The 17,265-nt window shown below is 39.5% G+C and overlaps 1 protein-coding gene across 2 annotated transcripts in view; it reads right to left on the reverse strand.

The window, feature by feature from the left end:
- Window positions 1-377: 377 nt before the first annotated feature.
- Nhs (NHS actin remodeling regulator) overlaps window positions 378-17,265 on the reverse strand; it is a 328,815-nt gene continuing 311,927 nt past the window's right edge. Inside the window, exons 4-9 of one of the 2 annotated variants that reach the window (XM_021188194.2) lie at window positions 15,027-15,089; window positions 12,575-12,767; window positions 9,722-9,853; window positions 5,820-8,798; window positions 5,414-5,540; window positions 378-2,977 (exon numbers count right to left, since the gene is read on the reverse strand). In XM_021188194.2, the coding sequence (XP_021043853.1) occupies window positions 2,371-2,977; window positions 5,414-5,540; window positions 5,820-8,798; window positions 9,722-9,853; window positions 12,575-12,767; window positions 15,027-15,089 (4,101 nt within the window). In that variant the 3' untranslated portion in view covers window positions 378-2,370. The remainder of the gene's footprint in view (window positions 2,978-5,413; window positions 5,541-5,819; window positions 8,799-9,721; window positions 9,854-12,574; window positions 12,768-15,026; window positions 15,090-17,265) is intronic. The other variant, XM_021188195.2, reaches the window with a different exon arrangement.

Here is a 17,265-nt window from a genome sequence, read left to right on the forward strand (position 1 = left end):
TTACAAATGATCATCTATTGAGACTGGAAATGATGGTTCCTTATCACATTTGTCTAAAAACTTTTATTTTTAAAATTTTGCTGAGTGTACTTCTCAAAGCATGAGACAGATTTGTTTTGACCCCACATGATATCAAACCATGCTGGTTTTTTTTTCTTTTTTTTTCTTTTTTCTTTTAATGAGTTATGTGTTCCAATGAGGAATGATGGTCCATTTTTTCAAACCCCAACATTTTTCTTTTAATAAAATTATAACACTTTGTTTATGTTCAAACCCTTTACCAGATAGTTTATCTATCCCCAGCACTCTCTCTCTCTCTCTCTCTCTCTCTCTCTCTCTCTCTCTCTCTCTCTCTCTCTCTCATTCTTTCTCCCAATTCTCAATCTCCTCCTCTACCCCTCCACCCCCAACACCCATGTTACATACAAGAATGACAAGAAATTAACTAACACAATTTGGTAGTAAAAACAAAGAGTAGAAGTCAGACTTTTTCCCCCAAACAAACAAAACACCAAAAACAGATTTTTTTACTTCTTAATCTGTAAATCTTACAACAAATTTCTATAGAAAGACGGCATCTTCTTAGACCAGACTTTCTCCTTCATTTAGCATGAGTTCATTCTTTCAAACATCTTACTTTCTCAAATACTACTTGCATAGGCATAAAGCCAGCTGCTCATCAATTTCTTGGTGATCCTAGTGTGTTCTGTCATTGTCATCACGTTCTAGTCTTTCAAAGTCATACCCTTTCTTAGTTCTTTCTAATTTCTAGTGTTCCCATTCAAAACCTATTCTAAGTACATAGGTGCTTATATTTCTCACATATGATTTCAAACTTTAGTCTCAGTTCACGTTAAAACCAGAGGTGTGAGAACCACTTGCAGACTTTAACTTGTTACACTTTTTTTTTTCAGTTTTAAGACAAGAAAATTCAAGTAATTTCAAGTAATTCAGCTTGTTTCCCTGCCTTCATTTTATCAGAGCACTTGCCCTGATATTTCCTTTCCCACCCACCACCCTCCCCTTTTTACCATCAAGCAGATCTAGTAAAACCAGACAAAAATCCGCTGTGTGTAGCATTGTGAACCAGAGCTGCTCCCCATGCCCAACTGAAAGAGTGAATATAAATAATGCAATATACACATATCTACTTCCCAACTACATTGTTCACAGTGTCGTTTCTGTTAAGTTTTAGGTAGCATGAAGCTCATCAGCACAGAGAGGAAGCTTGGCTGAAAACGCATCACAGGTACTTGCTGAGAAGTCAATAGCTCTGTGGCATGCTTAGCTTTTATTTCTGTTAGTTTACGAACCTGGAGCTAATTAAGAAGCTTAAAGAGTATAGTCATTAGAGTATGACTGTTTGTCCCCAGTAGCCTTATATAAAATATGGTCTAAAATTAACTACTGGTTTCTCTACTCATTCTCCTTAAAGCAATCCACTGAAAAATTAAATTCTAAAGGACACTGCTTAAAGCTAGTGGGGGTGGGGGTGGGGACTTTGCATTGAGAATGATGATTTCTTTCATTGGTTAAAAAAAAAATCAAAAGCATGCTTTTCATTCTGTTCAAATTGCCACATGGCAAATCACAGCCACAAATTGTGATTAGCTTGTTTCTGCTATAGTTTGTCATGACAATGAATAGGTCTAAATTCATTACTTTAAATTAATCACATTTCAGTACATGATCTCAATATTTCCATTATTTCACCAATTTTAAAATCATATTTGAGGTTTATCACTCAGAAATCATGTTGGTGGACATTTAAATATGGTATTTGATATGAAAATGGTATTCACAGAATACAGTTATTATACTTTGTGTGTGTCCTATAAATAGTTGGTGTGTGGTAGATAATTGGCCACTTGTCCACTCATCATTGATAAATCTATTTACACATTTTATCAAAAATATGGTATTTACATATGTGTAGTTCTTTCTTCTAAATTTTGCTTTAGTTCATTTTAATGTAAAAAAATACCAAACCTCCAGAGTAATTTCATCTTCTTATAGAATCATGACAGTGAGGGCTTTATTTTCGGAATAGGCAGCTCTGGAAAAAACCTTGTCTAGGTTTCAAGAAAGTTAGATACTTTTGTATTCTCTATTATCACAAGGAATGAGATCGGACAAATCAAACTGTGCTAAAGAAAACCACAAAAGACAGAACTGGTACTTAAAACAAGAAAATTAATTAAAAAATGACTCAATCACTTTCTGCTTCTTCAACACATATTTAGAAGCTCATTGTCAAGCTACAACGCAACCCCCACACCCTGTTGCCTTTTCTCCAGTTCCTCTATGATGTCTCAAAATCCTTTCATTAATAAGGGGCGGGACATCTGAGGTCAGCTTGGCTCAGGCAAACTAGGTGGAGCTCTGGGAGGATCGGTCATCATGTGGGCTCCCATCAGAGTTTTCAGTCTCTCCCTCAGAGATGGCCTGCATTGGAGTATTGTACAGCCGGCAGCGGACACTGTAGCGGCTGCTGCTGGCCACAGGTGGGACCCGGGAGCGTCCAACCCGTGATGATGCTGAGGTTGCAAAGTTCTTCGAGGAGAACCCTTCCGCATTGACTCGTGGTGAGCACGGTGACAGAGGGGACAGTGCTTCAGTCCCAGGTGTGCCCTGATGGTTATCATCGGGGCTTTGTGGGGACTCTGCAGTAAACTCCCCAGGAGGCTTGGGCAGGACCGGGCTCTTCAGGATTTCAGTAGCAGACATGCGGTAACTAGAATCTGAACGACTGCCTTTCTTGAGGAGCAGTAGCTTAAACTCTTCATTGGATGTGTTGGACTTTTTGGCATTTCTGTAGATGAGACCAGGAGACCTCTGGCTAGTCCCAGCTGTCGCATTGCTGCTGGGTGAAGTGACAGAATTGGCACTGCTGCTACTGCTACCAAGGGAGACTCTTGATTTGCTTCTGACAGACATATCCCCAGAATCTTTTCGTCCAAGTACTTTCCTCTTGGATCTTTTAAGAAAAGAGAAAATGGGGTAAAAATCTGAATCCACATACAATTTTACAAATCAAGAAGTGTTCCATCTCGTCCCCATATCTATCATATTTAAAGAGCATCTTATATGGTAGAATATTAAGCATTGGGACCATACTAAGGAAGGTTGTGATTCATTACTTTCCCTCCTAGATTTTAAGGCTGCTGATGTCTGTTTACAGCATGGGGAAACACTGCTGTTTTTTCTCATGAAATCTGTCTGTGCCATACAAAGAAAAATACTCTTACAACAAGCAGAGAATGGCTTCAGTGGGTCAAGACTGCCCTTAGTTTGATACCTGGTGGGGCTCGGTGATAGAGAGACATACTAACCTACATTTTAATCTACTGCCCATGAAAGTTATTTAAGTGACTTTTAATACTAAATTAGTCTGTTGTTTTTAATACCAATACCATGAGTCTTAGGTATTCAGGGACATCAACAACATGTCTAGCAATCAACTCTTTGTGAGGAACTGAAAACTTAAACCATCTCTGGAGCATTTAAAAATCTAAAAATCTAAGCTCTCAAGACAGCAAAAATAACTCTTGTCACTGGGATGTAAATAAACAGGCAAATGCTACACAAATACAGATCTAAGATGACCAAACTCCTTAAATCTATATAACCTCTATAGACATGAAATTGCTGCTCTTATTTTGAAAATTAAGTAATCATAAACTCAGTGAATCTTCAGTGTAACTCAGTCATTCCTGACTCTGGTGGCATGCTCTTTACTAATTTAGAAACATATGTGGTGAAGAAAGTGTGAGCTTTGCCTTTCCACATTCCAGAAGAGAGTGGTTTTACTCAGAAAAACCTCCGTGTTTGATATCTTTGCATATCAGTGCTTGGTACCATCAGAAGGCAGTGTTCAATAGCAGGAGTCTTAGCATCTACAGGATTCTAGACAAAATATTGGTTTATCATCAGAGTCAAATCTGTGAAGTGTAGGTATTTCTATTTATATTAAGAGGGTAAGTTTGGATATTTAATTTATTCAAGATAGCACAGAAAGTGGCATCCTATCCAATCTGATTATCTTTTTTATTCTACAACTTATATACTGTCACTATTCCAGATATACCATATGGTTCTTTGAGGGTTCATTAACTTACATAGAAAATTAATAATCTGTACTGAGTTTGGAGATAAAGTGGGAGGGTTAGAGGAATATAATTGGACTTTAGACAGCTGTGGTGAAGAATATATTAGTTATTCTTGCCTTGTTTGTGAGGAGGCTTGCCTGCTAAGGTACACACCGAAGGTGCTACTAGTAGAATCCTTAGGAGAATGCAGCTGCTAAAGAGTAGTGTTCTTTCTTTAAGGAAAAACAAACAAAAACAAACAAACAAAAAACCCCACAGAACCAACAGAAATCAGAAACCCTTTAAAAAGCAGAAGCCCAAACGGTGAGAGGAGAGATTAGAACCTGCTTGCAAAGAATTTGCTTCCAAAATGGTTAAGTCTGTAAAAAAGGAAAGATAATCCTTGGGTTCTTTCCTTTGGGAATTCAATCTAGGTCCCCAAGGCAAGGGTTAAAAAGGAGCTTATGTTTGTGGAGAGAACACGTAGCATCATTCCGTTCAATGGCTATGAGTTTGCTTTCAAGGATAGGTTCTTAGACTCTGCTTTCCTGGTCAGCAGCTGTAATGAATTGTTGCAAATATGGGCCAATGATAACAGGTTATACAGGTACAAAAGAGATGTGTGCATGAACAGCAAAGGTACAACCATGTTCCAGGAAAGCAACCCAGATCTGACCTTTCAATTGAGAGAGAAAAGTCAGTGCCATGAAAGAAATTTAACTTTTAAAAAAAGAAAAGCTGAGATGATCTCAGATTGTTTTAGCAAATCAACATATGTTTGGGTCAGCTAGTGTGAGATTACAGATTTGACAATATTTTGTAGACTCAAGAGATGACTTAAAAGTCAGGATTTAAGGGTATAAGTCAGCAGTGGTCGTGTGTTTGCATAGCATGTGTGAGATATTCGGGTTGATTCCTAGTACTGCAAAAATAAATACAAAACACAATATATACAACAGAGATTACACTTGAGTTTGGGCTTTAACTCCAAGTAATTTAACTGTAAATTGTTTTCACATGTAAATTTCTTCCAGCATGTCTTTCCTCAGGAAATCATCCAGTATCCTCCCTTCAATGCTTCTTACAGAACTCTCTTAATTGAACTGTCTATCTCTCTAGACTCATATTTTTAAACATGCATACACAGTCTATGAATTTGATTGAGAAAGACAATTCTTCCCTTCTTGCTTTTTTTGGTTGTTGTTGCTGTTGTTGAGTGTACTACAGGTTCAAAATGCTTCCCGACATTTGCATTTAGTGAGAGGCACTTCAAAAGCAAATCCTTTTGTGCGTCTGTTTCTGGAGACGTGGTCCCACTCTCTCACCTGTGAATGACTGCAAATAGGTCCTCAGTGGTTCGAGGTTTGTTTGGAGACACAAACACACCCTCAGCTCCAGCTTGAGAGTCCTCACTGAGTGGTGAAGTGATGGAGTCATCACTTGGTGAGGATTCTAAAAACAAGAAGAGGAACATCCTTAAAGGGCAGGAAAACATCTCACTACCCCCGTTCTCATGACTCAGGGATCAAACAAACATAAGGTACCTTACCATGATTTTTGAAATGAAAGACATAGCTGTCAAATATTAGTTCCTAAATAACAGTATCTTTTTTCTCAATTGTTTTAATAGGTGAAAAGAAATGGCAGAGGGAAACCAACACCCAGGGTTCCAGACAAAGGCCCTTCATCACAGGACACATTCCCACCCTAACATAGGTATCATTAACTTACCTTTCAACGAAGTCTCGTCCATACTTCCTTGGGTCTCCTCTGCTCTGCTGTTATCAGAGGCACTTTTGGGTGAAATACCTGAAGCAATATTTTCCTGCTCAGAACATTTTTCAGGGAATGAATTTACAATTGACATCTCTGACTCATGGCGGATAGTCACAGGCACTTTGTCATGGTGGCGGCTCACAACACGCTGATGCTTATATTGACTGCTTATGTCTGCTAATCTAGTTGATGAATTGGCTTGAAGTGTGATTCCATCCACAGATTCTGGTTTTCCACCTTCTTCCCTAACTCCAGAGGGTGCCTTCTGTCCTTGCTGTATGGCACCATCTGGACTAGTTCCATACTGTATCATTTTACTACCCAAATCACTGGGGCGGGAAGCAGACACCCTCTGAAATCCTGTTGAAAATCCACAGTTCTTACTTAGTATGTTTTCTGAGAAAATCTCACTTTCCATCTGTATTTGGTCTTTCATCACATTTGAATCTGGAAGATTGCTGCTCGCTGAGGTTGTAGTTTCTGGATCACCATGACTCTTTCCATCAAAAGCAGGGTTCTTTTCCAAATGTTTCTCTGGTCCCATCTCAACTACAGAGGAATCTAAAAAGGGCAGGAGGGTATCTTCAGCAGAATACTGGCGTGATATTGATTTCTTTGCTGTGTGTGGCCTTGCCTTACTTGGAGATAAGGAGGCCATAGAAGCCGCTGTGGCAGCATTCTCTTCTAAGTAGGGGAGATCTGTATTATTGCCCTCCTTTTGCCTAACTTCTTCAGACTTACTGATGGACCTCAGGTTGACAGACTTGAGAACTGTTGGTGTAATTGCAAGAGATGGTGCAGGATTTGACCTCGGCATATCTCCGACTGTGTTTTGCTTATGAGTAAAAACATGCAGTGGGTGACGGTGGTGGAATGGTTTATTCAAAACATGAAGAGCACTTAGGTCAAGATGAGAAGGAGGTATAATTGGAAGTTCAAAATCTTTACTCAGTGATAGGGCGCCATCTTTTAAAGATGGCTGCTGTAGTGAGGATTTCCTTTCTGGGACTTTAGGCTTTCTTTTGCTACCTCCAGGAGACAACGGACCTGAAAAGAAAGCTGTAGGGAAAGAGGAGGTTGGCGTTTCCGACTGGCTTGAGTAGCCACTTGATGGAGATGCTAAGCCAGCCAGCTTTTCTGGTGAAGCCAGTTTATATTCATTGTCAACTGAAGGAAGAGATGGAGTGGTTGCTCTTGATTCTGATTGGGATGTTTGGGATTCAGAACTCTCTGGAGATTTGATGCACTCAATCACTGTGGTACCCGTAGCAGTGCTAGAATTAGACAAGGATCTGTAAGGATCATTTGTTTTCAAGTCATTCAGTAGCCAGAGGTCTGCATAGTGAGTTGATTCAGCACCTTCATCTTTGAATGGTGAAATGTCTGTAGTGTCCAACTGAGGTTCCTTAATAGCATGTTCACTCTGGTTTATCCAAGAAGAGTCCAGCTTTGCAGGCAGATTGGCATTTTCCACCCGAGAAGGCGTGTTGGAGAAATCAAGAGGCAGCTTCATTTCCCTGGAACTATGAGGCGGGTGCTGACCACCGCTTAGCTTTGGTTCTTTCTTCTCAGAAACGTCTGCATTTCCATCTGACTTTCTCAATGATGAGCTACGTTTAGGTGGAGTTGGCTTTGCCTTTGGTTTCCTGAAAGAGATGCTTGGTCTCCCCTGCCTCCTGTGGTCTAAGTATTCTTGCCAGGCACAGTCCGGAAGAGCAGGAGGAACCCCGACACCCTGACCATTCTCTGGGCCTAGGCCTGCATAGTGACAGACATAGGTCTTATTCCCTTTGAGACCACAGTCAAAGTGCATCGAGGTATAGTATCCTTCTGTGTCCACTGAGAAATGAGAGCTAGTATCTGCTTTGTCTGAGGGAGACTTTTCCAGAAAGCTGTCATAGGTGCCCATGCTTGTAAAACTTGGGCATCCCAAGCTATCTGCCTTTGGACGCTCAGGACTAAAATCTTGGCGGCAAGATGCATCATGATGGTGGTGCAGATAATTCCACTCACTGTCACTCGTATTGCTGTTGTTGGTGTCATCCAGCAGATCTGCAACAGTGGAGGTAAAGGAGTTTGTCCGGTGGCCTCTTCCTTTATCCAAGTGGTCATTGTACTGTTCTGTCACAAAGACACTGGTATCTTCATTAGCATTAGGAGCAGTGTTCAGTGACAGTTCTGAGTCACAGTGAGAAGAGCCGGTGAGGGGAGGAGAAGCTGCGGGAGGGATTGTCTCTGAAGTCTGTGAGGGACATGTAGAGCTGCTCCCACTCCAGTTACCACTGGACGACTGGTGGTCTTCTTTCTGGTCCATGTGGCTGCTAAGGAGGACACTAGCTGTGGAAATGCAATGGATGGGGCTTCCAAAGGTGTCCGAGTTGGAGGAGATATCACAACTTCCAGAGTCAGCCGCCATTCGGGACAGACGTGATCTCCCTCTCTCACTTAACTTTTGCTGAGGGCTGTGAAGATGTTGAGAGCATGCTAGACCCAAAGCAGGCTGGTGTTCCTGTGTACTTGAGCTGCTTGGAGCTTCACTACAGTCATTAGGGGTTCTTTCATGGTCACCCACGAAATGCTCTCCTTCTTCAAATGCTGAGGGTTTAGCACCTACTTTGGGTTCAGCATCTCCACCTCTATTTCCCTCCCGAGGAAGGCTCCGAGATCTTGTACGGCTGCTCACAACAGGAGTAAACATGGTATCGCCTTTGTCTGCCAAGGCAGAGATGTTGCCAGCAGAATGAGAAAGGGAAGCTGCAATGCTTTGACCCCTTTGAGCTCTAATTCTCCTTCTGGATGGGGCAGCAATCAGAATATCTTCAGTTTGACATTCAGAGTCCCTGGTTCCGGACCTCCTATTGACAGTGTTGGAGGGGTCTGGGTTTGTGTGCACAATCACATTCCTTTCCCTGGCCACTGGTGATTCATCAGAATCTAGGACACATGGAAAACATGGTAGGATATTACATCTCAACAGACTAACAGGCATTTTGACGGCTGTTTATAAATCTCTGTGCTACCATGTTAGAACTTTCTCTTACAGAAAAAAATCATTATATAAAATTAGGAGAAAATTAAAATGCGTTATGTCCCTGAGTTTGTCTCTGTTTTGTTCTATTTGTATGTGTTGTATTATGTATATGTACACACACACATATCATGAATACTCATTGAGAGAAGATATGATTTTTGTTTTTTATGAACTATGACTTCACATTAATTTACCCTAATAACTGCTTTCATGCAAGAAAAATGATTTAAAAAAATCAAAACCAAAACAAAACAAAAAACCCTTAAGTACAAAACCTAAAGTACTGGCCACTATTTTTCATTTATGTTTTTGTAATACAAGCATAACAGAATACAATTCATAGATTTCATTATAAAAATTAAAGTCTTGTTTATATATTTTGAAATTGGTCCGCAAAGATTTTAAAGTTTTAAAATTCCCTATTTGAATATGTTTAAAATTTATTTTAAAAATAATCACATAAAAGTGCAATTTCTCTTCAAATGAAGTTACAGTTTTCAAAAACAAACAAACCTTCTTGCATTGAATGTTTATTCATATTTCCTATCTTAATGAAATGTTTAAATCGGCAAAATATTATATATCACCTGGAAGGCTTGAATGTATATGCCTTGGTCTATAAGGTTAAGCCTTTACGTTCAAGAACAGAGTTTAAAAAACTAATGCCAAATGACTCTCTGAATTCAAATAAATATACAGTATTTTAAAAGTACTAAAAATTAAAACATTCAGTATTTCTAAGGAACTTTTGAGTGGAAAATAGTCCTCTCTTTCATCTCCTTATAACCCCCACTAGACAGAAACCATGAACATTTTTATACCACACCTATTTCTTGCTGAACTCTTCTGGGGATGCCGGAGATGGTTTTCCTTCTCCTCAGTTTTCGTCTCCGCTGGAGTACAGATTGTGAGTGAACAAGAGAACAGCGTATACTTGCTTCTCTGTCAAAACCAACTCCTGCAACCCACAAATAATTCTCATTAGTCTTTAAGTGGTAGGCAAATTTTCAGTTGCTTGGAATACAGTGATAGTTATTGATTGGAAGTCAGGCAAGGCTTTGCATTAAGCTTGTGAACAACTGTAAGGGAGCCCTTCTATAGCCCTTATTTAAACGCTGCAGTATATTAGACTTTACTTCTAAATACAGCCTCCCACAGCAGCTTGCGCTGCCCAAAGCAACAAGCAAAAGAAGAAAACCAGAAGAAATAGGAAGAAGAGAAAAGGATGTCAGCAAAGCTCTCTCATGCTGAACTGGTTATAACCTTTAGACACTATTATTTACTGGTCTATTTCTGGGCTGCCTGAAACTGATACCTTTGTATAGTAGATCTGTGCCCAAGATGTGAACTTAACGTATCCTGACCCATTTCTTCATTAAAGGCGTCTTTGTGAGTTTTCTCCTTCCATCTCCTATGCCCAAACTTCCTCTCCAAGTATTTACACACACACACACACACACACACACACACACACACACACACACTGCTGTGAGGAAACATAATAGCTCCGGGCTTTCTTCTTTTCACTAATTATATAACTCAGCTTTCTTCTTGTGACTAAACTGGATGCTTTTTGGTTTGGAAATAAACATACGAGGGAGTTCTTGTTTCTGTACTTAAATGGAACTACCTTCTGTACAAACCAGCTCATAAGATAAACTCTCTAGTTTTTAAAGCATTGTTTGTTAGTATGCATGTAGGGACCATCCATGGTGCTTATTAGTTCTCGATGGTCACATAAGTTGCACTATATGTGGTTCTATTAAATTAGAACAGTGCAGAAGAAGGTAAGGAATTCAAACTGTGTATGGCACAAGCATACACTGTAGACTTTTCAGTGAAAGCAGTGGCTCAGAAAGCTGAAATGCTGTGCTTTGAGATTTGATCACCTCATTATTTTTTCTCCTCTTAAGCATGGGGCTGGATGGGTTGTTAAACCTTGGGTCAGCTGTATAACATCACAGTGTCAACAGTTTCTAGGCTCACTTTGAAATATCTGTATCATGTGATGAATGATTACAATGCTCTCAGAGAATTCATATAAATGAGACTTTCCTTTCTTGGTTCCAATCAAAAACTAAAATCCTTCATTTGAATCCTAATAACTATTGAATACATGATATACAGACACTGTGTGTTATATGGACACCACTAACAATGTTCTCATTAAAGCTCTTGAAATCAACATCTAATCTGGGCTTTCATCTTGAGAGTTCCTGAAATAAAACTGAAAGAAAAATCTTCTCTCTTCCTAATCACAAGATGATGGCCTATAATCACAGTACTACATTTAAAACAAGACTTTTACTTACAGTACCAGAAAAGAAGCAGGGGCTGCTAATAGTCAGATGTTCCCAGACTGAAAATTAGTTTAAAAGGGTGCCAGAATGGTCCATGGCACATGAACTCCTCAAACACATCTCATTTAGATTATAGAGGCCACACAAGTGCACATCCTTAGAATAATTTATCCTATAAGTCAAATAGGTCACCAGGAAAATTAAGTTCTAGCTAATGACACAACTGGCCAATGCATTAGAGTACCTCTTATGCAAGAGGAAAAGAATATCTGTCCCGGATACCTGGTCCATCTGCTCCCCACTCTAGGTGAGAGAAATCTGAGTGGAGTTGATAATAGCAAAGTCCAAAATGCTTTCTCAGGGGACATGCAATCTTCAGTTACAGGAAATCAAGACTAAGGCAGTCAAAGTGTGCTTTTTAAATTTTTTTCATTATATAAATAAGATAAAGGGAAACTAGAGGAGGTGTTTAAAAATACCAATGGAAGATCTTTTAATTTGAGGGAGAATGGTTGAGAATAAAGTATAACTCTCTGAGTTTCTCTCTCCCTCCTTCTCTCTCTGTCTCTCTCTGTCTCTCTGTCTCTCTGTCTCTCTGTCTCTCTCTCTCTCTCTGTCTCTCTGTCTCTCTCTGTCTCTCTCTCTCTCTCTCTCACACACACACATACACACCACTAATAAATCTATCATGTTGTATACTAACCTATAGCTTCCTTGAAAAAGTAAAACATCATTTGGTTTACAACTAAAATTTCCAGCTTTAGTTCCTGAATTCACTACTTCTGCTAATAGATTTTGAAGAAAAGTCCAGCTAGACTCCCATCCTATGTAGACTAATTATGCAGACAGATACAACAGCAGAAATGGAAAAGAAGCCAGGCTTGCCAATTTAAAAATACAATTCACCCTTCATCTCTACATATTTTCAGGTCTAAAATCCCTAAAATCAATACACTAGTCTAATGGTCTTTTAGAAAAAGCCTACCTTCATCTAGGGAAGCATGAAAACAGATTTTCTATTTGGGAACCTTACTTGCAGTTTTAAAAACCTGAGTTTTGCTGCTTTCTTTAGCATGGTGCCACACATCATTATCATGTGATTAATCACTGCCAAAGAGCTATTTGGTGATTTTTTTTTTCAGAAAGAAACTGTCATTTACATAACAAGCAGTCCAGCAGAATATATGCAAATTGGCGTTCAAAACCTGACAAAAGCTTACTGAATATCTCCTGGATTGTATGTTGACATAAGATTTCTTGCTCACAACAAAATGGTATTCTTAGCTGATAAAGGAGGCTAACAGCACAGGGTTTGGATGCATTTAATACATAGATGATTCAGACCCAACTGCCCCTAAAGGAAAGACAGGAAACGATACCGGTGACATTGATGGGAATAATGCAAGAAGAAATCACTTGGGCATCTTGTTTCATCTTCTCCTCAGGAGTCGGGAGAGGTAGTGCTTTGTTCCAGTTGGTCTGCTTATCCAGTGTAGAGGGAACATTGTGGATTGGGTTTTTCGGCCTCTGCCCTAGCATGGCATCTGTGTCTTCATCCTCTGGAGAGTGGGACTGTGAACAAAATACATTCAGATTCAGCTCCCATAGCTTACATACATAAGGGATTTTATAGTTCCATTAAAAAAAAATAAGAATAGAAATAAGCATATAGGAAAAACAAAGAAAACAGTTCTAGAAAACAGTAAGTACAACTAATTAAAAGTTTTGTTTCAACAGTGAAGAGATAAAGAAGAGGGAAAATGGGCTCCCAAAGCATGATTTTCAGTGAAATGGAGTTTAGAGACAGGACCTAGACCTTCAAACGGAAGAAAACTGCCTGCCCTTAAGCCAGTGGAAGGGAGATCTACTTTCTGCATCTTTACATCGCTGTTAGTTCCTGTCAAAAATCTTGAGACCTCTAGACCATGGTGATCAAAGGAGTCAGATGAACTACATGGCTATAAAAATGCTCAAAAACTATGCAGGAAAACTCAAGACATGAGAGAGTCTGGAGGGTAAGGCAGCCTACTCCAGGAGGCCATCACAACTCCAGGAGTTAATTTCACTGCATGAAGACAGCTTTGGTGAATGACATTTTTAAAGCTCAGTTTTACTGACATTAGAGGGCTGTGGAAAAGCTAAATAAAGCGGTACCCCAGTACCCGACTACAGTGAACAGACACATCTGGAGGGAACAGACAATCTCTGGAGGGAAAGTTTCAAGTGGTTTTTTTCTTTCGAATTTGGATGGGTAGGAGAGTTCTAGTTTATTTTCTTTTGGCTTTGTGGTACAAAACTTTCCTTCCAGCTGTGTAAGTTAGAGGCTTTGAGTTCTATATGACATTTGAAAATTGTCTATCCAAGCCTTTGATAAATATTAATGTTGCCTAACTTTTACTTCAAGCTTGGGCTCCAGGCCCAGATTATTCAAAAGGCTCCATTCCACTTTTGGTTTCAGGGTTGGGTTTCTAAACCAGTATAATAAAAGACCCAATTTCCACCACAGAACCTGGTTTTCTTTATACAGTTCAGAGGAAGATAGGTAACTGTATAAAATACGTATTTTCTTTTATTTCAATAAGGTTTTAATAATCCTCTGTCCTAAACCCAGGATCACTTCTTAAAAAAACCTGTCTAGTCTTCACATTGGGAACTGCACTATTGGCTCGGGATTGCATATGTTGTCAAATGGACTCTCTTCAAGTCTCCTTTAAGAATAACCTCCAGAGCCCCTTGCTTAAAGGAAAGTCCAGCATTTACTTACCTTATCAGAGGTTTCTGCAAAGCCCCCCAACACACCCAACGGAACATAATTTCCCCCCCATGGGAAACTTGTGCTCTCCATGAATGGTTTAAGTAAAATATTGCACCTTCTTTTCGCTCTTCAGCTTTTGTGCAGATTCCCAGCGAAGCGAAGAGCTCAAATAAAGTTGAAACACAAAAGACTTTGTTTCCTAGGTAACTTTCAAAAAGAAAAAAAGTTTGGTGCATGCAGAGAGGGAGAGAGGGAGGGGGGGAACGGACGTGGGAGGAGGGAGGGAGGGAGGAAGAACAGGGAACACAGGAAAGCAGAGCGCAGGAGAACCCAGCTGAAGAGAAAACCCCACCACCAGAGGCCTCATTTTGCTGCGATTCCTTCCTTGAATAACAATGGACTGGAAAGGGCTAAGGGATAGTGACCTGACTCCAGGCTCTGACTAGCAGCCAAAGGACTTTTTATTTAAAGGTGACAGGGACAATTAGCTGCCAGGGAATCCTCTTGTCTTGTTCTCTCTCTCTCTCTCTCTCTCTCTCTCTCTCTCTCTCTCTCTCTCTCTCTCTCTCTCTCTCTCTCTGTGACTCTGTCCCTTTACAGTTCTGATAAATACAGGGAAAACTAATTTCTTTTCCCCAAACTACAAATTNTGACAGGGACAATTAGCTGCCAGGGAATCCTCTTCTCTTGCTCTCTCTCTCTCTCTCTCTCTCTCTCTCTCTCTCTCTCTCTCTCTCTCTCTCTCTCTCTCTCTCTCTGAGACGCCGAACCTTTACAGTTCTGATAAATACAGGGAAAACTAATTTCTTTTCCCCAAACTACAAATTCCAGGAGTGGTGATAGAGGATGCCTATGTTTAGTAGAACTGCAAATTGCAACTCCAAGGGGGATGTTAATGAGAAACAAAACTAATAACAGGGTTATCTTTAATTCAAGTTAGGAGAATACCACTCTTCAACTTCATTCTAAAACTATTAGTTTAAAACAGGGTTGCAATAAAGTTAAAGAGAGCAGAAAGGGAGAGTGTCTGAAAAGAGCAGGATAAGGCTGCAAAGAAATGTTCTCAGAACCAATACCTTTCTACTCCACGGGGCCATGTGGCAACATTCAGTGGGGGAGGGCGAACGGGTGCTGTTAAACTATGAAGATGAAATGCAAAAAGAAAAAAATTAAAAAATGTACACAACAGTATGCCCAAGTTAGGCCAAATCTACAAGACTGACAAACAACATCCCAGTAGAACTTCTCTCCTTCTAAGGGATGATGTTTTGGTTAGGAGGACAGACCCACTCTGGACCTAGAGTTTTTCAATTCATATCCTGGCTACCTGGCTCTTCTCCTACATGATCAGGCACAATTCTTTATCATCTGGAGTAAGATAGGCGAATAACAGCATCTCCCCTCCAGGGCAATTCTGAGAATTACATGTAGTGTGCTTAGAAAAATCTTGGCACTTAACATGATCTATATGCTAGTGCTTGCTACTTTTACAACTGTGGCTATTTTTATCTTTACCTTAGCTGTGAAAATGTCTTTGAAAATCATAACTTTTCCATCTTTTGTATATATATATATATATATATACTTATGTGTATGTTTGAATGTATGCAGATGTGTGTTATTATGTATGTGTGTATATGCACATGTACCTGGAAGTCAGAGGCTAATCTCAGGTATCATAATTTCTCATGAACCATCTATCATGTGGCTTTTGTTTATTTTTTTCATATCTGTGAAGGTCTTTAATTGATCTAGAACTTACCAAATAGGCTAGGATGTCTGGTTAGTGAGTCCCAGGGATCTGCCTGTCTCTGCCTCTCCAGCCCTAGGATTATTAGTGTGTACCATCATACATATTTTCAAATCTAGGTCTTCATGTGTACAAGACAAGCACTTTACCTATTTAGCCTCATATTCAAACTCATAATTTACCCATCTTTCTCATACAAGTCTTGCTAATTTTGGAAAGACCAAATTATTTTCTTTCCTTAGAATTATTTTCCCATAAAAATGGCTGATCTGTATCACCTTCTCTAGACTGCTCAAATTTCCTTCTCTCTCATTAAGCTTATTTTAAGACCATTGGCTTCTTGAGTGTTTCTCTTTCATACGGACCCCACATATGGTTTAATGGTTGACTGCCAACATCTTACAGTACTTAAATTGAGGAAGAGGCCCTCTATTTTATTTTGTATTAGATGAAACAAATCATATTGCCAAGTTTGCTTGGATATTAATTTGGCAACCAGCAGTCTCTCTTCAGGATCTATTAAGAAAAATATTGAAATTCCTCTTGCTTGTTTGCTTTGAGAAAGACTCACTATTCAGTTCGTGTTGCTCTCTAACACACAGTGAGGGAAGTGCCTAAGCCCTTCAGGTACTTGGATTATAGGCATGTACTACCAGAAACTCTTTAGCTTCTAGCAGGTGAGAAGACACACTGGCTGCATATAGCCCAGGATAGCTATGAATGTAGGGCAATACAAAATTTTAAACTTACCCAAAACATTGTGATTTTTTAAATTATGCCTTTTTTTTTTTCAGTAACACGATTTGTATGTAAGGACTTTGTAGATAGCATTGTTGTTGCAATATAAAAGGCTAGACATAGCTGTGAATCTAATCTATGCCAGCTTTGGATTCAGTTGTGCATATATTATTGTACTTACCTTATAGCAGGGCTTTAATATAATACAAATTATCCTAGAACACACACACACACACACACACACACACACACACACACACACACACCACGTTTACCTAGTAGATTGTAAATTCCTGTATTTAACTACTTCTTTTAGTCTTTCATAATACTAGTTGTGCGCCCTCATAAGAACTTACCAAAATATTTGCTCACTCAAATGATACCAGAGATCTGTGTGTTTTAGCAGTTATGAGAAAACCAAATAAAATTAGAGGCATAGCCAAGGTCTCAGGAGGGAATCTCTGTCTTACGAGAGCAAATGCATAAAACCAGACAGGAAACCACCTGAAACCCTTGGTTCCGTAAGTGAATTGGTATGGTGGATATTGAACCTAACTATTCTATAGGTTTTGAGAACCATTCAAGATCTAGTTCTAATTTAAGTTTGTAAGTTTTAAATGACAGGGTTGTTCATTAATTTTTATAGAGAGCAAATGTCGTTTCCTCATGCCCAGTTTTTAAGATCTAGTCTAAGGCTCCTTCACTTAAAGAAATGTATTGAGATTTCATCTCACACCACTCAGAATGGCTAAGATTAAAAATTCAGGTGACAGCAGATGCTGGCGAGGTTGTGGAGAAATAGGAACACTCCTCCATTGCTGGTGTGA

This window comes from Mus pahari, chromosome X (genome assembly GCF_900095145.1).
Source record: "Mus pahari chromosome X, PAHARI_EIJ_v1.1, whole genome shotgun sequence".
Lineage (NCBI taxonomy): Eukaryota > Metazoa > Chordata > Mammalia > Rodentia > Muridae > Mus > Mus pahari.